The sequence below is a fragment of the Peromyscus leucopus genome, chromosome 4 (assembly GCF_004664715.2).
Source record: "Peromyscus leucopus breed LL Stock chromosome 4, UCI_PerLeu_2.1, whole genome shotgun sequence".
In the NCBI taxonomy this organism is placed as follows: domain Eukaryota; kingdom Metazoa; phylum Chordata; class Mammalia; order Rodentia; family Cricetidae; genus Peromyscus; species Peromyscus leucopus.
Window position 1 is genome coordinate 36,352,561 of NC_051066.1, and position 21,228 is coordinate 36,373,788.

At 47.0% G+C, this 21,228-nt stretch overlaps 1 protein-coding gene across 15 annotated transcripts in view; it reads left to right on the plus strand.

The window, feature by feature from the left end:
• The window catches only part of Pkp4 (plakophilin 4), a 222,237-nt gene extending 204,564 nt beyond the window's left edge, over positions 1-17,673 (plus strand). For 6 of the 15 annotated variants that reach the window (XM_028872524.2, XM_028872784.2, XM_028872151.2 and 3 more), the window contains 10 exons: positions 933-1,050; positions 2,615-2,806; positions 2,973-3,146; positions 4,531-4,681; positions 7,718-7,913; positions 11,169-11,253; positions 11,363-11,480; positions 13,288-13,416; positions 15,044-15,117; positions 16,686-17,673. In XM_028872524.2, coding sequence (XP_028728357.1) covers positions 933-1,050; positions 2,615-2,806; positions 2,973-3,146; positions 4,531-4,681; positions 7,718-7,913; positions 11,169-11,253; positions 11,363-11,480; positions 13,288-13,416; positions 15,044-15,117; positions 16,686-16,931 — 1,483 coding nt within the window. In that variant the 3' untranslated portion in view covers positions 16,932-17,673. Of the gene's footprint in view, positions 1-932; positions 1,051-2,614; positions 2,807-2,972; positions 3,147-4,530; positions 4,682-7,717; positions 7,914-11,168; positions 11,254-11,362; positions 11,481-13,287; positions 13,417-15,043; positions 15,118-16,682 lie in introns of all 15 variants that reach the window. The other 9 variants (XM_028872009.2, XM_028872238.2, XM_028872674.2 and 6 more) reach the window with 4 other exon arrangements.
• Positions 17,674-21,228: the final 3,555 nt, after the last annotated feature.

Genomic DNA, 21,228 nt, shown 5'->3' on the forward strand with positions numbered 1-21,228 from the left:
CTGTCACAAGAGGCCACCAAGGAAAGCGGAAGCCCGGGGTAAAGGGAAGGGGTCAGCTGTTGAATGACAGTGTTGGTGGGCAGTGCACAGGAGGCCATCTAGTTGAGTTTTACGAATTCCCAGTTTGCCCTGCTTCAGTGTTATATCCTAAGAACCGTTGTAATTGGAACATAAAAATAGAGACTTGTAATCTGGTATTCATTTTTGAAGGAAGGCAAAGAAAAGCAAACAAAAACAAGACCTCAAATAAATGAAACCCAAAATAACTAAGTTTTTTTGTTTGGGGTTTTTGAAACTGAAAGGATTAAAACTTGGGGCTGTTTGAGTTTGTTGATGGTTTAAGGTTACATCTCATGTAGCATATTGAATATAATCAAATGTGATTATATAACCTTTTTGTACAAGAAGTAATGTGTTTCCTCTGTTCATCCAAGAAAACATATAATGACCTCCTGCTGCATACAAACCCCTGTAAAAAGCACAGGGCTACAAAGACACAATGGCTAACCTAAGAGGAAAAACAGACCCCAAACCAATGGCCGCTATAAGTGACACATCCTGACACATTTCTATTTGCTTTAATATACAATTCATTTCTTCCTCATCACAACCCTCAGATAGCTATTTTTATTTCTTCCACTTACCTGTGATGAAGCTGATGAAGATAGCCAGTAAATAATGGCCTCAGGGAATTGTGAGGTTGATGCAGTTAGAGTTCAGATGTCATGTTCTCTGTCTGTGGGTAGGATGGGGTTCTGGCCAATGTTGAGAATGTTTCGGATGTTCAAGTTCAGGCTCGGAAGTCTCTCAAGTCACTGCAGTGGCTGCTCTCTGCTGCCGTTCTCGCTCGGATGGGGATCATTCAGTTAGTCTTCATGGCTGAAGGGTGAGTGGATGGTCTCAGCAGTTCCTCCATGTCTCCGTCCACTCAGGAACCTCAGCTCTGCGGGGGAGGAAGCACGGAAGCAGATGCGGTCCTGTGAGGGGCTGGTGGACTCGCTGTTGTATGTGATCCACACGTGCGTGAACACTTCCGACTACGACAGCAAGGTCAGTGTCCTGGCCACCTACACTCCGGTGGCAGGTGACAGCCACGGCCTCACGACTGGCATTCCGTCAGTCTCTGAAATCCTGGAGCCTGGAGCTGCTCTCCAGACCAAAGGATCAGTCTCTCTAAACATTACCATTTGGGAAGGATGTGGCAACTTAGCAGGCCTGGAACCATGGAATCCTGGTAACTGGTGAAGGACCTCACACGGGTCCAGAATTTCTCTGGTTTCCAGGTGCTCATTTTCAGGTGATAACCCTGTGCTCTCTTCCATGCCACATTTCCTACTCCCAGACACAGATACATGTAACACAAAACTTAAAAGGTCATATAATAAAAGAAAAAACAAAAAACCCAGAGCCAGATATTAGGGTGAAAGCTAAAAGATCAGAGAAGCAGAGCAAGCCAGCCACAAGTTCTTACCTCTATGAAATCCTCAGTCTAAAGAGTAAGTTCCTGTCTCCTCACACCTTACATACCTTTCTCTGCCCTGGGATTAAAGGTGTGTGTGTGTGCTTCCCAGTACTAGGATTAAAGGTGTGTGCCACCACTGCCTGGCTCTGTTTCCAGTGTGGCCTTGAACTCACAGAGATCCAGGTGGATCTCTGCCTCCCCAGTGATAGGATTAAGGGTATGTGCCACCACTGTCTGGTCTCTATGTCTAATCAAGTGGCTGGCTCTGTCCTCTGATCCTCTGGCAAGCTTTATTGCCATTATTATTATATACACCAGATCACCACAGATACACCCTAGCCCCACCCCAAATCTTCTGTGTACCCTCCTATTTCCTCTGTGACACTCTAGTAAGTTCCGCCCCAGGGGCTGTGGAAGACAGAGCTAGAACGTCAGGAGTTCTGAGGTGTGCATGCTATGTGGCGTTTGGATGGGCTGGGTGAGGAGAAACCATTGGTAGATCTTGAGTCACTGAGTCTGAGAGAGAAGAGGATAGGCTCAGGGAGAAGAGGGTAGTGAGTGAGGCAAGGTAACAGCCAAGCGTCTATTTGAGCCTCTTTGAACAAGACCTGAAGATGAAATTGAGAGAAACAGCAAGTTGCGAAGGAGAACTTGCCAGGTGGGCCAACTTCAACAGCTCCAACCTTGACTTTTAGACATCTGAGTTGAAGTGACAGTTGGCCCCTAATTAAAGATTTAAAGTACAAAATACCCAGTGCAGAAGGCAAAATATCAACAGGAAGAAATGAGTGCATTCCTTAGAGATGGGAGATAAGAAACTGAGGCAACAGCAGAAATAAGGCCTGGTGATCGGACCGGTCCCAGACGGGGAGGCGGAGGCACTGTTGTCCTGCTGAGGGTCTGCACAGGGGCCAGAGTGTGACCACAGCATCATGAGTGCCGTGTGGCCCTGAACAGGCCTGACGTGTCTTGGTCGGTATAAAGGCACATCTTCGGTTTACAGCTGCGCCCTGACCCACAAAACTGTAGAGTCAGACTTCTTCCCTTCGATTGTGTCACGTTCACAGAAATACAGCGCTGTTTCCTGGTAGTCTATGCAGTGCCAGAGTGTTTGGGGTGATGTTTTTAATTACACACTGTGTTGGCTTTCAGACAGTGGAGAACTGTGTGTGTACCCTGAGGAACCTGTCATATCGGCTGGAGCTGGAAGTCCCGCAGGCCCGGCTGCTCGGACTCAATGAACTGGATGACTTACTAGGAAAAGAATCTCCCAGCAAGGACTCGGAACCAAGCTGCTGGGGCAAGAAGAAGAAAAAGAAAAAGAGAACTCCACAAGAGGATCAAGTTAGCATTTTATTTCTCTACAGTTATATCTATTGGAGAGTGAGAAGTCATATAGTTGGCAGAAAAGATTGTTGCTACTTAGCTGAGTCCAGCAAAATGAATCTTTCCAGCAGTCAGGGGTCTTGTTCACTTCCTTTTCACTGCGTGTGTACCATCTGTCTTTCAGTGGGATGGAGTCGGGCCTATCCCTGGACTGTCCAAGTCCCCCAAAGGAGTGGAGATGCTGTGGCACCCGTCAGTGGTGAAACCCTATCTGACTCTGTTAGCAGAAAGTTCCAACCCAGCCACCTTGGAAGGCTCTGCCGGATCTCTCCAGAACCTCTCTGCTGGCAACTGGAAGGTGGGATGTTTCCTCCTTGTCCACATTGGTTTCTGTCCATGTGGTGGGAGGGACACACTTGATTAGAGTTTGTCCATAAAGGGGGCTTCAGAGGGTGTGTCAGGGTGTGTCAGGAAGCTCACAGCTGCCTTTAACTCCAGCTCAGGGAGGCTGATGCCCTCTGGCCTTTTTGGGCACTCGCATACACGTGCACATAATTAATAGTTAAGAAATACATATTTCTTATACATGTGGGTCGTGTGTGTGTGTGTGTGTGTGTGTGTGTGTGTGTGTGTGTGTGTGTGTGTGTGTATGAGAGAGAGAGAGAGAGAGAGAGAGAGAGTTAGAGTTAGCGAGTTAGCCATGCCTTCATAAGTAAGCAAGGAACCGATGTTTTGGGAAAGGCCCACTGTCCAGGCCAGGCCGTCTTCAGTGGAAAGAGGAAGCAGTGGCTCCGGCAGGTTCAGGAAGCTGATCACACTACGCTAGTGCTTTCTGCAGTAGCAAGCTTGTACTGTATTTCCTCCCTGAGGATTTCATTTGATTTGGCAAATAAAAGTTATCATTTAATACAATTAATGCTAATTGAATCTTTGAAAGGCATCTTTCCCTGTTATGTATATTATTAAGATAATTCAAGAAACTGGGCAGTCAATCATATATTTTAACACTAACAGTAATTGCAGAGAGCTAATGGAGCTCTGTCTTCATGCTTTGACCACAGTAGAAAAATAGTAGATATGACTTGAGCAACTAATTTGAATTTTCCTGGTCTATTTTCTAACATTACTTTGTTGTTGTTTCTAAAGTGGTTTCTAAATAAACTTAGTATTGCTTTCCCGTTCACAGGGTGCACAAAAAGTAGCCAGTTAATGTTGAGTGAGAATGCCTTTTGCACCCAAACCTGCTTTTGCTGTGGCTATCAATTATGGTGCCTGGTGTCTGTGGAGAATTCCCTTGCTCCTGAGTACAGAAAGCTTTCCAGCAATCTTTTTGACTGGTTACCAAACTCCCCGATATTGTTGGAGCATGTACTAAAAATAAGTTAGCTCAGCAGAGCCAGGCTCCTCCCTAAGGGATGCTGGGGGGACGCCTTTGCCATCCCTACTTCTAGCCTCTGGACCTGGTGTGGGACCAACAGCAAAGAAAACGGGCTGTTTCCTTCATCGGAGAGGGAAAATAATTGCTGCGTCCTCTGCCCTGCACAGAAATTCCACAGATGGTGGCTTGGGAGATTTCTTTTTAAATCAGCCATCCTAGCCTGTCTCTCTCCCAAACCGTGGCACTGATTTAATCTCCACTGGAGAGAAAACATTTAATTTATGAGTTTATCTTTTCAGATTGCAGTAGCCTGTGAGACTGGGTCTCCACGTTTTAGTCACTAATGCCTTATTCTGTCCACCAGTTCGCAGCATACATCCGGGCAGCTGTCCGCAAAGAAAAAGGGCTCCCCATCCTTGTTGAGCTGCTGAGGATGGATAATGACAGAGTTGTCTCTTCCGTGGCCACCGCCTTGAGGAATATGGCGTTGGATGTTCGAAACAAGGAGCTCATAGGTATGAACACTGTGTTGGAGCCCACCTGGGTTTCCTGGTGCCTTTGCCCAGCAGGGCTGCCTAAAGAGGATGATTGGACCACGGGTCTGAGTGCAGGTGTTTGGAAGGGTCTGCACTTGGCTGTATCTCGCAAGGGGGTGGTCTTTGCTCCTCCCCTTGGCATTGTGATAAAAAGCCCTTGGGAATAAAGTTCGGGGCTGGTGGGTTGAGACCCAGCCCCCCCCCCCAGGCTGTCCTGCGTTTCTGTCTTTCCTCTCGTCGTCGTCGAGGTATCTCTTTCTAGCTAGTATTTCTCACTTCTCCCTACTCAAGAGTACCTGGGTCATAAAAGTGGCGGCTGGTCCGCCACAGTACTGCAAAGGAAGGAGCCATGCCAGTTACAAAACTCTACACCTGAGCCGCCTCCTCCACTCCTGGCATATTTGGATGCCCTGCTCTTCACCCATTCCTTTTCAACAAGAGGCAGGCTCATTAATTAGACACGGATCTGAGAAGGTAAATTTTGAGAAAAGCCAGCGATCTCCAGCGATTTCAGGTGTACATAACAGCACTGCTTGATGAATTTGGTGTCTCTAGTCCCTAAGAGAAGTTATATCCTGAGCAGCAAGAACAAGAAAAAAATATTTTTTCCTTCTCCAGTGTTGGTGCTGATACCTACTCATTCACCAACACTAGCATCTTCTAATAGGAAACCGTGTGGATACTATGTAGCTTTCCCTCCCAAGTCTGTTTGAGTCAGGATGGAGGTGAGGTAAGGACTGGGCACTAGGACACAGTAGTTTCGGAGGCCTTTGCTCTTGGCTCGGAGAGAGTACATCAGCACATAGAGCCAAGAATGAGTTCATCAGCTTTGCACACCAGGCAGCGTGCTGGTCTCTAAGCACTGCTCTGCCCCAAACAGTTTGAGGGGTAACAGAAAAAAAAGAAGGGAACTCCATGGACTGGACCCTCCCTTCTGAACCTGCAGTTCATTGACCTCATAGCCCGGAGTGGCCTATGAACGCCAGTGCTACTCGGTTCCTGCTTCTAGGTGGTCACAGCTCCCTCTCTGCCCGTGTCTGAAAGGAAATTGGCATGCCTGCAGGGTCACTGTTGGAGAAAGTAAGAAAAAGGACAGTACCCTACATCGACTCAAGTTCCATGCCAGCCCCATGGGTGGTACCTTGGGGGGGGATTTGTTTTTTTATGGATTCTTGTGACCTTAGACCCAATTTATATTAAAATACACAAGCTAGAATAGGGAGGGAGGGTCGGGGGTGGAGTAAGAGAAAACATGAGAAAAAATGAGAATAATATTTAGTTTAAGATTAACTATGATTGCCGAATGGTGGTGGTGCATGCCTTTTATCCTAGCACTTGGAAGGCAGAGGCAGGCAGATCTGTGAGTTCAAGGCCAGCCTAGTCTCCAGAGTGAGTTCCAGGGTAGCCAGGGCTACAGAGAGAAACCCTGTCTCAAAAAACAACAAAAAAAGATTCGCTGTGATCCTAGCCTGGTGGGGCAAGCCAGTAATCACAGCTGCTTGGGAGGCTGAAGCAGAGAGATGAGTTCAAAGCCAGCCTGGCCTACAGTGTAGGTTCAAGTCAGTCTACAGTAGTGAGACTGTCTCAACGTAAAAAGAGGGATGCCATAGAGCTTCATGGTAGATGGCTTGCATAGCATACACAGGCCCTAGGTTCAAGCCTAGTCCAGCCAAAAAAAGGTGTAATCGAAAACTGAACGGGGTACAGCGACTTACAGGTAAAGTCCTTCACAGCTTGCCTGGCAGAAATGCCATTTTAAATTATTACTGTCCAGATGACTGTGTCCTTTCCTTGGAAGCAGATCAGCCCCACAGAGAGGAAGTCTACGGCTCAGCCCTGCCCAATTCCCACACTTCCTTCAGAGCAGTCCCAACTAGACTTAGAAGTTACACCTACACTGATTTCTTATAAGATTAATACTCACAAGTGGGTTTCTACTGCTGAGAAACGTGGCTGATCACATGACCTCATACATCCTGGCCATTTGTGAGTATTCAGAAATCACCACTGCTGACTTCTCACCCTCCTCAAGATGCACGTTTATCTCCTAGGCTCCAGAGTCACTGCTGTTTCTCCACTCATACAACCTCTGCTCTAAGTGCCTGGCCTGTGAGATGCAGGAAATGACAGGGCGTGCAGTTAGGACCCGCCTGCTGCCTCCTCCACCACGGCATAGAAACAGCCTTTGAGGAAAACCCTGCTTAGCGTGGTGGGGACCCTAAGAAAATACCTACTTTCGCCTTGGTTAATTTCTTTTGTTTGTAGTGCATTTGTCCCACTTTGTCAGTTGGTAACTGACATTGAAAAGGCTGGAGAAGATCTCTCTTTGGGTGTTTCTGAAGGATTGCTCCCCTGGCTGAGACTCCCTCAGCTCTGTCTCCTCGTGCACTTCATTATTACTTGTTACCTCTGGGAGATGATATACCTGGAATTTCACTAGAAGACTTTTTTCCTCGTGTATGGTCACCTGCTGACACCAGGCCAGCCGAGCTAAACCTCAGCTTTGTTAAAGTATGTGACTGTTCCCAGGGAACTTGGTAGACTCACCCAGGAAGATTTCTTGCGAAGTATTTTTAGCAACCTTAGTCCAGATTCCAAGTGTTTTGAAAAGCACTGATCAGAAATTGAAGTATTTGATACCGGAACTAAGAACAAAACTCCTGCCCTAATCTTCCAGTAGAACCGTTTCTGTGGAATGTGGGATGACATCCAGTGGATCTAAGCATTGATGTATGCTTCTTTCCACCAGTGACAGTAATGGTTTGTAAAGTAGTCATTTGTTCAAGTGACATGACAGTGAGTGTTACCTTTCTCTCAAAGTCACATCTGTGCTTTGCTTCCTTGCTGTGGGGCTTTGTTTGTTTGTTTGTTTGTTTGTTTGTCATCCCCCCCCCCACTGCCCCATTCATGTCTCTTGAAGTTTTTTTTAAACCTTCAGATTATCAGGATTTTCAACATCAGTAACAAAAAGCCGGTGCCTGTGAAAAGTTGACCCTCTTCTTGTGCACCCTGCAGGTAAATACGCCATGAGAGACCTGGTCAACCGGCTTCCCGGTGGCAACGGCCCCAGCATACTGTCCGACGAGACCGTGGCAGCGATCTGCTGTGCTCTTCATGAGGTCACCAGCAAAAACATGGAGAACGCCAAAGCGCTGGCTGACTCAGGAGGGATAGAGAAGCTTGTGAACATAACCAAAGGCAGAGGAGACAGGCAAGTGTGCGGTGCCTCGGTTCTTGGACTGTCTTGTGGTGAGGGCCTTTGTGGAGGATCCATGCCTAATTCAAGGATTCATTTCTGTATTTCTCACATGCTGAATAGCTAAGCAGTCTACATTGGCTAAGACCTGTGATGGTGGGAAGAGGTGCCTTTTGTCATGGGTTGGCATTCCCTTTATTATATAGTGTACCTCACTCCTCCTGCTCTCTTCTCTGACTTAGTCTACTCAGGGCTACTGTAACAAAATGTTGTGGGCTGGGAAGCTTATGAAAAATAGAAGTTTATTTCCCACAATTCTGGCACCTGTGAAATCCAGGATCAGGGCATCAATAGAGTGATGTCTGGTGCGAGCCCCTTTCTGGTTTTATAGAGTGACCTTGTTCTCACACGGAAGACTTCCTGGTGACACCTCCCAGCACTGGCACACTGAGAGTTAGGACTTGTACATAGGAACTTCAGAGAGATCCCGACCTCCGGGCTTCAGCCACCTCTAAAGCCACGTTTGTTCACGTCAGCTCCTAGAAGAACCACACACCAGGGCGGGCACAGTCTCGGGCACCTTTCCGCCTGCACCTTGAGCTCGGTCAAGCCTAAGTCCTGCTCTGCAAGAATGTCTTTTTAAGTCCTCACTTGTGAGATTGATTCTGCTGCCGAGTGCCCAGGAAGCATGGAACCCGCCACTCTGCACGAGTGTGCAGAGTCTGGGCCTGGTCACACTCCTGCCTTTGCTCCTGGGTGACAGTAACAGATGAGGCAGCCCAAGTGGGCAGAACGAACGGGTGCAAACAGAGGTTTCTTGTCACGGGGCTGTAGCTGTGACTAAATTCGTCTTCATGTCAGGTCAGCAAATGGAAGTGGGAATTCCAGTACCTTCTCCAACAGTAGGTCGGCAGCCGCTCTCACACACCCCCCCACACACCCCCCCACCCCCGCATTCTCTCTCTGGCACTGACTCCCCTCGTGTGGTGTTGGAGTCCTCCTCTAGCATCCTGGCTCCCGCAGTGGCTGGGGCTTTGTCCTTTTATCTGCTGTTGTATCCTTGACAACAAGAAGAAAGCTTGGCCCTGGGAGTGTGTGGTGTGGGGGGCAGTTTATTAATTAGCTGGATGGCAGTGCTAGGATTCACATTACAGCTTATCTAGTCTTTCAGGTGATACCTCTGAAGGAATTCTTAAAATATAGGAATAATGCAGGAAACCATAGCTTTATCCACTAGAAGTCACATCTGTCAGCATAAACAATATTGCCTTTCAGCCTTATTTCTTGCATTTTTTAAAATTTCATTAGTAACAAATGCATACGATTTGTTTGTTTGTTTGTTTGTTTGTTTGTTCTGATAATTTTTTCTTTCAGATAAGGCTCCACCCTGTAGCCCAGGCTGGCCTTGAACTCACTATGTAGTCCAGGCTGGTCTCAAACTCATAGCAGTCCTCCTGCCTTAGTCGTCTGAGTTCTAGGATTACAAGAGTAAGCCACTGCACCCTGCCTTTCCTTTTAAGAAAATGAAACTTTTCAGGCAGTTAAGGTCCCATTCCTCTGGCTCCCTCTGCAGCCTACACACACACACACACACACACACACACACACACACACACACACACACACACACACGGTCATATGATCACCTTATGCACTCTTGAAAGTTTACCTTGTAGAGATGCTGAGCCAGTGACAAGGTGTGCATGAATGTGTGCGTTGGTAATATACACATAAATATGTATGTAAATCTAACCTCCTGTTGAAAGCCAAAGATTCAGAATGTCTAGGCCCAGGCAGAGTAGAAAGATGGCTCAGTTAAGAGCACTTGCTACTCTTGTAGAGGTCCTGGGTTTGGTCTCCAGCACCCTCTTCTGGGCTCTGAGGAACCAGGCATGTACATGGTACACATAATATACATGTAAAAATATACATGTAAAGCACTCGTACACGTAAATAAAAATAAATAAGTCCTTTTTTTGAGAAGAAAGTCTTGAACCAAATCAGGTTGTGGCTGGTGTCCCCGCACTTCACTTCCTCACGGTTCTTCCCCGTATTTGTCACCTACTTGCATGTCGGGGTGCTGTTCTCAGCCCCAGGCTTACAGCACATCACAGAACAGCCTCCCAGGGCCAAGGCAGACGAGGTGCCCAGTGAGTCACAGCAGCAGAGCTTGGTAGATGGTGCCTACAGGGGCAAACGACAAAACCAGGGAAGGCCTCGTGGGGACCATGGGGAACAGACCTAGAGAAGGGAGGGAGAGGATGGGCAGTGCCGCTGTCTGGGGCAGAAGCCTGTGGGCAGAGGGCACATCAAGAGAGCTGTGTCAGGGGAGAAGAACAGCAGAATCCAGTGTGATGAGCCAGCGCCAGTGTGAGAGAGAACAGGGGAGAGCAAAGAGCAATAGGACCAAGAAGCAATAAGTCCTGGTGGCTCAGTTGTGTCCGCCTCTGAATGAAATCAAAGCCACTGGGGCGCAGGAGCACGGGAAGGACACGGTCCGTTCCCCTTGTGGAAAGAGCGGCATGACCTCCTTCCCCCCCACGCACAGACTAAAAACTGAAGACTAGTGAAGAGGACAGCATCTCTGGCAGGGTTGAAAGACAACAGGATTTACTGATAGATAAGTGAGTGGCAAGAAAGGGCAGTGTTGTGACTGACTCCCAAGTTTTTGTCAACAGAGGTCATCCCAAGGCAGGGAAGCCTGCAGGAGGACCACCACGAATGTGCTCTGGACTTGGATGCTTGGGGAGAGAATTGGACATCCAGTGAGTGTGTGGTCAGCGGGAGAGCTGCAGGCTGGGTGTGCAGGGCCTACGCTCAAGCTGCAAAATGACACTTGGGAGTCAGCAGCATCTGAGTGACTTATTAATAGAAGTAAAGCTTGACGGGTGTCAGGGAGATGAAGACCCCAGAAAGGAGTAGCCAGACCATGAGTCTCCAGGAGCGTGCAGTGACTCGGAGGCCAAGTGGAAGGAAAGGTAGGCAAGAATCAGGCCCCTACTTATTCATGGAGGATGAGGTTGAGGCCTGACCATTGGAGGCAATAATATGGAGGCTGTGAGCTTAAGAGGATGAGAGGAATTGGAGGTGTGAGTAACAGCTTTCAGGGGCTCCCCCTGTGTTCCAAAGGTGAGAAGGCACCCTCGCCCTTCTCGGGATTCCGCTGTCTGCACACACTGCATCCTGCTCCTGTGACTGCTGGTCTGCAGCCTGAGTGTCTCAGTGAGTGGCTGTGCTACCCATCCTCACACACCCACCATCTCTCCCTAGGTCCTCGCTGAAAGTGGTGAAGGCGGCAGCCCAGGTCTTAAATACATTATGGCAGTATCGGGACCTCCGGAGCATTTACAAAAAGGTAACCCCCCGAGAACAGTGGTGCCGCCGTGAGCATCCCTCACAGCACACGATTCTAATCACTCACTGCAGTGACGCACCGCTCTTCATTTTCTCTTCTAACTCCGCAGGATGGGTGGAATCAGAACCATTTTATTACACCCGTGTCCACGCTGGAGCGAGACCGATTCAAATCACACCCTTCTCTGTCCACCACCAACCAACAGATGTCACCCATCATTCAGTCAGGTCAGTGGGCATTTGTGTGACAGAGCATGGTTCTGAGAGAAAGAGGTCTGAGCACGCGCTGACTCAGCCTGTCACGTCAGCACTGTTGACAGCCACTTTCTTCCATCTGAACAGAACGCAGCTCACATCAGCTGCAGTGCGTTTTAAAAAAAAAAAAAAATGCTCCGGGCCTGTCCCCGCACCTGGATGCTGCTTCGCCGGAGTTTTTGGTGAAACGTCTCAGGAACAGGATCCTAGCTTTGCCGCGGCATGTTGCTGGCTGCTTTGCAGACCCACGCCCACCCACACCCACCTCAGAATGTGGCTTTCTAGAAAGTCCCTTGGACTTTAAGCCGAGGTCTCGGCCACTGTGCCGCCCACCCGTTAGTAGAGTTGAGCTTAATGGAATGAACGCTTTGAGCTTCACACTAAATGACACGTAAAGGAACCTTGTGAGTGCCAAGTCACACCAGGGCTGTGGATTTCATTCTTACCTGAATGAAACAGGAAAAATGATGCTTCTTACCTTGATTCGGCTTTAAATCACACACTCCTGCACATACATTATCTGTCGTAGTCAGCTGTGCGGCTTCTGACAGTCCTATTGCTCATGTGGACAAATGTGGACAAAAAGACTAATATCCATGCCCGGGGCTCTAGCCACATAATTGAATGTCTGTAGTTGTGCTGGGAGTTTGTTGTGGTTTGGTTTGGTGCTTTGTTTTTTGCTTCAAACATTATCTATTCCTACTGTGTGTGATAGATATGTCTTGCTTTAAAATTATGAGCTGTTTCATTAAATAAGAACTTCACCTGTTTTGGACACCCCGATAAGCCCTTATGCTGTTTTCTTATAAAAAATGCTCAGTGTGTCTGAGGACTTAGGAATAGGGATGTCAGGGAAGCCAGTAGAGTTGGCTGCCGGGGGGGGGGGGGGGGGTGCAAGCTCAGAATCCTTTTAAACAGGTTAGCACATAGCTCCGCCAGGTGGACCTCCTAAACATACAAGCGGAAGTACTAGTGGCCCCCACCCCAGTCCCTCGGTGGCCCCCAGACTCTGTTCAGAGGGAAAATGTGTGCCGCTCCTGTCTGTCAACTGTCTGAGGGTTGATCATCAGCACTGGGGAGGGATCTGCTTCTGGGCATGCCGCTGCCTTGGTACTGTCATCCCAAAGGGAAGCTGGTCTCTCCTGTCCTGCTAGAAGTAGCTCAGAGGCCTGGCTGTGCATGCTCACCTCATTCTTCCTTCCTGGCCAAAAAAAAAAAAAATGTCCAAAAGGGGACCCTTTCAGTATATGGCTAGTCATTATCAGATGTGTGGCCTAGGCTAGGATCAGAAGTCATCTGGGCTAGGGGTCACATGATCTCCTGACATTAGATCACCATAAAGAGAACTATAAATGTTATAGGCTGGCCACTGCTAGACACATACAGATATATTTTAAATGATCAAAAGTCACAACAGGCCATAAAGCCTGTTCCCAAATATCTGTATATAAATGCTGATATCATCAGGCAGAGGTAATTCTTGCCTGGCCTTTACTCCACTCGGTTTCCCAGGGTAGGTCAAGTCTCTGAGTCACACTGCTGCCTGCCACCCTCTACTCTGGGCCTCTACAGCTGGCTGCAGCTCGGGGGTGTGCCCAGATGTCACCCTTGCTGGTGTGGGAATGTAGGGTGTGTTCATGGTCCTCAGGGTCTGGCCGCTCTTCCCCCTCAGCAGCTCTAAGAGCTGATTTGACTGTGGCATGCTAATGAGCACTTGGTTTCCGGAGCTGACGATCTGACTTCTCTCTTTCCCTCTTCCCTCCTTTGCCTCTCCCTTCAGTTGGCAGCACCTCTTCCTCACCAGCACTGTTAGGAATCAGAGACCCTCGCTCTGAATACGATAGGACCCAGCCACCTATGCAGTATTACAATAGCCAAGGGGACACCACACACAAAGGCCTGTACCCTGGTAAGACCCAGCGGGGTGTGTGATACAGTACCCGGAGGAAGCACGTTTCTGTGCGCTCAGCCAGTGTCCTGGAAACTAGCCTCTGCTTAGATCGAGCAAAGCATATCCCTGTCCCTTCTCGACTACTTTCGGGATGGTTGCCTTTTCTGCTTGTTTTCAATAAGTCAAGCTAATAGAGCGATGGGATGGCCACGAATAAAAAGGAGGCTGGATCCAGTGACGGCTCTGGCCGCCCCAGGTGCCCTTCCCTTTGCCCCTGTCCCCTCCTGCTCTATAAGAGTCCCCTATGCATCGGAACCGAGCGCCCGATGTAGCTTTGCGGGAGCTGCGTGTACCCTCTAGACCGACCCATTTCTAAACTCAGACTCACGAATAGCAATTGAGTCCATTTACGTTTTCATGGAACAGTTTGAGTGAATTGTAGACTAACTTTTAATTTTCCTCAAGTGTAATTATTTTTAAGACCAAAAATAGTATTATAGTGTTAGTATTTTTATATCCTATTCAGAAAGATGTGTATAAAAATATTTTAAAGTTGCCAGCCCAAAAGGTAATTGGTCTATTCTCACATATTTAGCAAATTAAAACTACTCCAGAACAAGTCATGAGCTACTGGAAAAACAAAAAGTACTTTTCCCTCAAAAAAAGGTGGGGGGAGGAAGGGAAACTACCTATTTATTAAAAAGAAATCAATTAAAGCTGATGGCAGTTTAACTACTGCTGGGGGAGGGGTCTGAGTGTACTGTTGTCTTTGAAATTGTGATTTCACAGGACTATTTACTAATCAAGTATTGTTGCCATGGCAATTAATAGCTCAGAAGATTGCAGATGCTACATTTCGAATACCAAGCTCTCTGCGGAAGGGAGCATGCGCACAAACCGAAGCGCAGGCGGCGTCCGCTGTGCAGCAGCCTGCTTCGTTTGAAAGACTGCCGCCTCTTGAGCATGCACCCTTTATCTTTGCTTGCTTCGATGAACTTAATTCGCTCGGAGTGTGCCTTATTTTCCTTATTAAAACAATTAAAACCTCTGCTAGTTTTAGCAGTGCTAGAAAGGCAGCTAGTGATGTCATCAGGAGTCTGCTCTGGGCTCTTGAAGACACTTGCCGAATTACCGAGTGCTTTTCCATTTACAACAGACTTAGCCATGGCAGACCCAAGTCTGGGCCTCTGTGTCGCTCGCTGCTTTGAACATGCCTGTGCCTGCCCTTTCCAGACCCCGGGCTCTAAATCACAGCTGCTCTGAAGGCACGAAGTGCATTCTAATGTTACATTTCCCGTCTCTCTGATCCACACTGTGGCTCAGGGCCCTGGAAGAGTGATGTTCCTCAGCCCAGCACAGGGAGCCATGCTACTGCTCAAAGGCAACTATAGAAACCCCCGAGACTGAGCAGAGCTTGAGGCAGCCCCCCTATGGATGGGCTCTGCATTCACAAGCTCCTTGTGCCACACACACTTGGCCTGTTTTCATCGCTAGCCTCCCAGGCCCAGGATGTACCCTCCAGATCCAGGGAGTCTGGACTGCTTCCCTTCTGCCTACCCTGGCACTAGGGAAGGCAGGACCCACACAACCTGGTGGACCAGTGTAATAAACATTAGTTTTAATTGAATAAACTATTTTCTTACAGGCTCCAGCAAACCTTCACCAATTTACATCAGTTCCTATTCCTCACCAGCAAGAGAGCAAAATAGACGGCTACAGGTGAATTTGTAATGTCGTTTGTCCGGAAGGCTGGTTAGCAGCCACACAGGAAGGGGGCACTGGTGAGAGCTGGGCCTCAATGCAGGCCCCAGGAGCTTCCCCCGAGGGACTTTGCTCCTCAGACCCACATGGTTAGATAATTGTTTCCATCAGTGCTCTGGGGCCACATGCCCCTGGGGATGTGAGAAAGCTCTAGTGCACGCTCTTTGTCCAGTAGATTCCCTCTCCCACGTTCCCCCTTCCTGTTAACCTAGAAAGTCTCTTCCATCTTTGGGTGAGGCAGAGTTGGTGAGCACACCTCACTGTTCGCTCTGGACACTTCATCCTTCGTCACCGTGACTTCCTCCTCATCCAAGCTCCATGGTTTAAAATCTCTGAGTCTGCAGCCCATCTATGAGGGGACTCTGCTTCCAGGAGGGCCTTCTCGAGCTGTCCCCTAAGACTAGACAGCCACGTGCACCCCTTTCAACCACAAAATGAGGGTTTCCCAGCCAGAACTACATTGTGTCCTTCCAAATAAGGGTGTTCTAAGACCCCCGTCTACACCATAATCTTTATTTAATAGGAAAAAAGGAATTTCCCTCAATAATCTAGTTTTGAGTGATTTTGTTTTGTGGCTGGGTCTTCCTGTTGTTCCTGCTGATCTCAAACTTTTGAGCTAACTCAAACCTCCGTTTTCAGTCTCAGGAGTAAGCAGGATTACAGGCATGCACCACCACACCCAGCTTATGCTGTTTCTTTTGAAGTCAAGAGAAATCTAACTGCCTTTGAAAGAGGAGCTAGTTAGCCACGTAGACTCTTAATTCTGAAATACCAAGATGTTAGACTGAGTTTAAGTCAGATGCCAATACCTAGATGGGAAATTCTTACATCTTACTGAGTTGGGAGGATTTGGGCAACATGAAGACACACGTAAGAGCTGGGATCATTTGAGGGCATCCTGGGGAGGTCAAAGCTAAGACAGCAGAACGGGAAATGAGGACCAGGCGCCCTGTGTGGGTGCTCACATGTGACGCTGCTTCGCCTTCTTCAGAGGACCTTAGTGGAAGGCCTTGCCTCCAGAATTGTATTTGTTCCCAAGTCTCTGCTAATTTTTTATCTTCCTGCCTTGAGATTTCTCATCCTCTAACAGTACACTGTACAGCCGAACTCACCAAACCACATTACGTCTTTTAAAATTGAGTGGTGGATTCAAATCTTCATCAAGAAGTAAATGTTTTAAAATGCAACCCTATAATTACAGTTATCTGAATATTTAAAACCAAATCCCCAGCACTCGGGTATTTCCATGATAAGCTTAACTTCCCTGTGCAAAAGCTGCTTCCTCTTTTGGTCCGAATCTACATCCCATGCCACCTCCCACTGAGGGCCTAAGCTCTCCTGAGGCCCCAGGACAGAACTTGAGCAAACAAAGCCAGCTTGCCTATAAACATAATTGAACACCCTCCCTGCTGTGAGTAAACATGGGTGTGCTCCTGAAACAGCTTCTCCCCTTTGCCCGCATCAGTGTGCTTTCAATGTGTGTTTTTAAATGCTCTCGCTTATTTGCCTTTCCATCTTGCCAGCAGCACCAACAGCTGTACTATCAAGATGACTCCTCCAGGAAGACCTTGGATGCCTACCGATTGTACCTGCAGTCTCCTCGTAGCTATGAAGACCCTTATTTTGATGACCGAGTTCACTTTCCAGCTTCCACTGATTACTCAACACAGTATGGACTGAAATCAACCACAAATTACGTAGACTTCTATTCCACTAAACGACCTTCTTACAGAGCCGAACAGTACCCGGGGTCCCCAGACTCCTGGGTGTAGCATCAAGACGCCTGCCTGGAAACTCTGTCTTTCTAACTTTGCTTGGATTGAGGTGAAAAGTCCGTCTTGCTGATTTGATGATGAAATGTGAAAGTGACATGGAAGGAATGAGTGAAGAGTCTGTTTTTTCTTTTTGAGGAATTTTCAGGGAAGTGAGGAAACCCTTGGGAGAGGACTTTCTGAGCTCTGTGTAGGTGTTAGGTCTATTTACATGTAGATTCTAGTGGTGAAGGTGTGGGTGATGTGTCGAGAGGTTTGAGAAATGGGTGAAACGAGATGGGGTATGTGTAGGTCAAATCAAATTACAGATGATTTTTTTAATGTGAATAAAGTTATGTTCAGATAGTTTGTACAGAAAAAAATAATAAAATGGATGCCCTTCATGTTTTATTGCTATTACTAAATGTCAAGATTGTATGCTATTATGTCTTGTAAAAATTTCTTCTGTTGGTGTAAATATGGAAATGCCACATTGGTTAAGTGCCATCATTTGTAATGCAGTGTGTCATTTGAGAAGAGATTTGAAGAACTGACAGCCTGAAACACAAATGGGAAACCCAAGGAACTATTCATTCCAGTTGACAACAAACTCTGGCATCCTGTCCTCAGTGTGTAGTGAACCGGAAGCACAGGCCTCAGTGTGACAGCCACGCCATGCTCATCCCGCCTTTCACAGGACACTTCACTGCCATTTTCTATGCACATGGAAGAATAATAAATGTGGAAATTTCATCCTGGAAAATGTGTTCTGGGCCCCTTTTTCTGGGTGGGATATGGAAAATAGATTTAGTAAGGCCCTTGTGAGATGGGCCACACTGGACGATGTGTGAAGATATGGCTGCTCCCTTACTTACCTTAGTCTGTGTATTTCTTGGAGTTTTTGTTTATTTGTTTTAATTTGATACACTCTACAGTTTTAGCAGGTTTTGCTTTGTTTCAGCCTTCTAGGTGTATTTAACATCTCTTTTCCCCCAAGGGAAATTACATCTGGCATCCCGGCCACACTACATTGGCAAGGATCACTTACCACATCATTTTCTGGAAATAAGTCATTACATATGGGCACTTGGGCATTTGTTTGCTTGGCATCCATGTTATAAGCCAACACTAATTCTAAATAATTAGTGTGCTGAATACTTGTTGGATTACAGATGGCCTTGGGGGATCCCTACAGACACTGTAGGCATGTTCCAATGCTACTCTACAGCATTGTGACTATAGAAAGAGACCCAAGAAACAGTATTTTCCTGAGTGGAAAACAGCTCGAGGTTAGGATTCAAAGTAAAACAGGTCCAAGTGTAGGCAGTGTGGGAGCCCATTCTCGGGTTCCTCGTGGCTTTACCCAGCAGGTCCGAATAGAAGATGATCAGGACCATGGGCCTGAGTGCAGGTGTCTGAGATGGTCTGCACTTGGCTGTGCTGGGGGAGGAGGTCTTTTGCTCCATCCCTTGGTGTCTCTATAAAAACCCTGGGGCAGAGATAGTCGGGCCCCCGTTGGAATAGGTTCCAGGCCCTCTCAAGGCTATCCTTTATTTTCTATCTGTTTATCTCTGCAATATTCTCCACAATAAATCCTTCTATCTAATATTTCCTGCTGATTGCACTCAAGAAAACTCTGGGGAACTGTGGGGGTGGTGGGTAAACGCCCCACAAGGCAGGAAAACAGCTGAAGTCTACAAATGAGTGGTGAGCCTTTCTGAGCTTTAGGCTTTCCAAAGGACATCTAAGACGGCTGACAGAGTCATGCTCTCTGCTGCATGTGCCCTGGCTGGACAGAGGAAACAGCCTTCTATATGACAGAGGTCACTGGATGTGCCTGAGGAACTGACAGAGATTTTGGAAATCACACCTATTTGATCTCACGTTCCTGAACCCAGTTCCTTGGTATCTAGGTTTAAGTGAAGGCCGTTTGCTCAGAGTCAGAAAAACTGGAGCCTCCAGGGATGACTGACAGCAACTATTTCTCTTAATGACTATTTTGGCACTTAAGACCATATTGCAACTAATGCAGATCACAGTTGGGAAGAACGCATTGGAGCCGTGGTGAGAACTGGGCAGAAGATCTGAGGTCTTTAAATCTCTTAACTCGTGACTTGAAAAAAGAAATTTCAGGCAGAAACCTGCATCATTGATCATAAAGATAGGCTAACCCCGTTCAGGAGTGAGAATAAACACAACCTACTAAAACTGTTGAGTCAAGCAGCAGTCCTGATATTACCAAAGAGCACCAGCCCACAGCAAGAGGTGTGTGGTTCTGCAGAGCCAGGGTCAGCTGAGAACAAGACCTGAACAGAGCCAAGTTCAGAAAGCTAGACCAAGGCTTCTATACCTGACTCCACCTTCAAGGCATCTGAGCAACTTCCACGAGGTGAGGTTCCAGCTGGCCATGACCAACAGAACACATGGTATGGACCAAGCCTCAGTCCTTGCTCACGAGCTCCCTGGGTAGGTGTGCAGTGCAGACATGCACAGACCTTTCATTTCCTGGACACCGTCCAGCCCTACAGCCAAAGCATTTAGACTTTGATGTCAGGATATGGAGTTTGCCTAGGAGAGAGCAGTGAGTGCAGAGTATTGTCACAGAAAACTATCTTAAACTTGGAAAGCCATGAGACTTTTCTGCTGATGTATATGTGAGTGTGTGAGTGTGTGTGTGTGTGTGTGTGTGTGTGTGTGTGTGTGTGTGTGTGTGTGTGTGTGTTTAGCTAGCATGTATGTATGTGTGCCAGTTATGTGCCTAATACCCACAGAGGTGAGGAGAAGGCATTACATGCTTTGGAACTAGAGTTACAGGTGGCTGGGAGCCATTATGTGGGTGCTAGGAACAGATCCAGGTCCTTTGCAAGAACAAGTGCTTTTAACTGCTGAGCCAGCTCTCTAGCCCCCTAGAGCATATTTTTGCCTATGCCCATTTGTTTGAGGTTACAGCCTTCGAAGAACACGAGCTTCTCCTAAGTATTGGAAATCATGACCACACAGCACCACCATCATTAATCCCTGGCCATTGTTTGTCCACCTGATTGCTGATTCTTGCTCAGAAGTACTAAGTTTTTGAGTATTCCCCAAGTGCTGATGGTTACACATGCATATTCAGTTCACCCTCACAGCCAGTGCATGGTATCCACATTATAAACCCTGAAACAAATGAGAGTAAATTACTAAAGGTCACACCAGTAAGTGACCAAAGCAGGGGTAGCTCTGTGGTCTAAACTAAATGCTGGTGGCAAATTCAGGCCTGTGAATTCCACCTACATACTGTCTATTAGACATTGTTCATCACTACCTTAAATTTACCAAAGGAAACTATTATTATCCATAAGTTAAAAGTAACCAAAAATTGAATATTTAAGGCATACAAGATGGTTGGTTCAGCACATAAAGTGCTTGCCAGGCAAATGGACAACCTGAGTTCCATCTCACATGGAGGTAGAAGGAGAGGATTTCTGACTGCCACATGCCTGCCATGGCACACCTGTTCACACGTGTACACACAATATATACAATAACATTAAATATTTTAAACGAACAGCTATTAAAGGTAAGAAGTACCCAAATCTGTCTTGTTCACCATGATGTCATAAGAGCCTCTCTGGAAGAAAGTTGAGTCCTGATCACTATGAACGATGCTTCCCGCTAGACTGGGAACTCTCTCTGTAGAGAGACATGTCTATTAACAAAGGCCCATTGAAACAAAGTCTGTCACCGTGTGATCCTAGCATCATGAGGCCTCAGTGATACCCTTAAATCAACACTCTTGTCCCTCCTTGAGATTGTGGCTTTGTTTCCATGATCAAACTGGATTACAGAGAAAAACATTTGAAAACTTGGCCATTGCTATTCATTTATTCAATTTATTTTGAGTAGCACTGTTTATAGTAACATTATTCCTAATAGCCAAAAACTGGAGGCAACACAACTATCCACCAGCAGAATGGATAAACACAAATTTTATCCAAGAGTGGGAAAAATTGCAACATACATTTGTTATCATAAAATATTAGTCTACAATAAACAATGAGCCACAAATATGACCTGGACAAAAACCAAAAAACATGTTGTTCAAAAGAAGGAAGAGATTGGCAGAGTGAACATGCTGAGTGATTCCCATGCAAAAACAGGAAGAACTCCCTTAAGGCAATAGGGTTGAGATCCACGTTGTCCACAGAGGTAGGAATGGGCAAGAGCTCTCTGGGATGATGGAAATGTTCTCTGTCTTGATTGGGATGCCAGTTACCCAGGTACATATGTGCTGTAAGACTTCAGAATGTACACATCAGAGCTACATTTCAGTGTATCA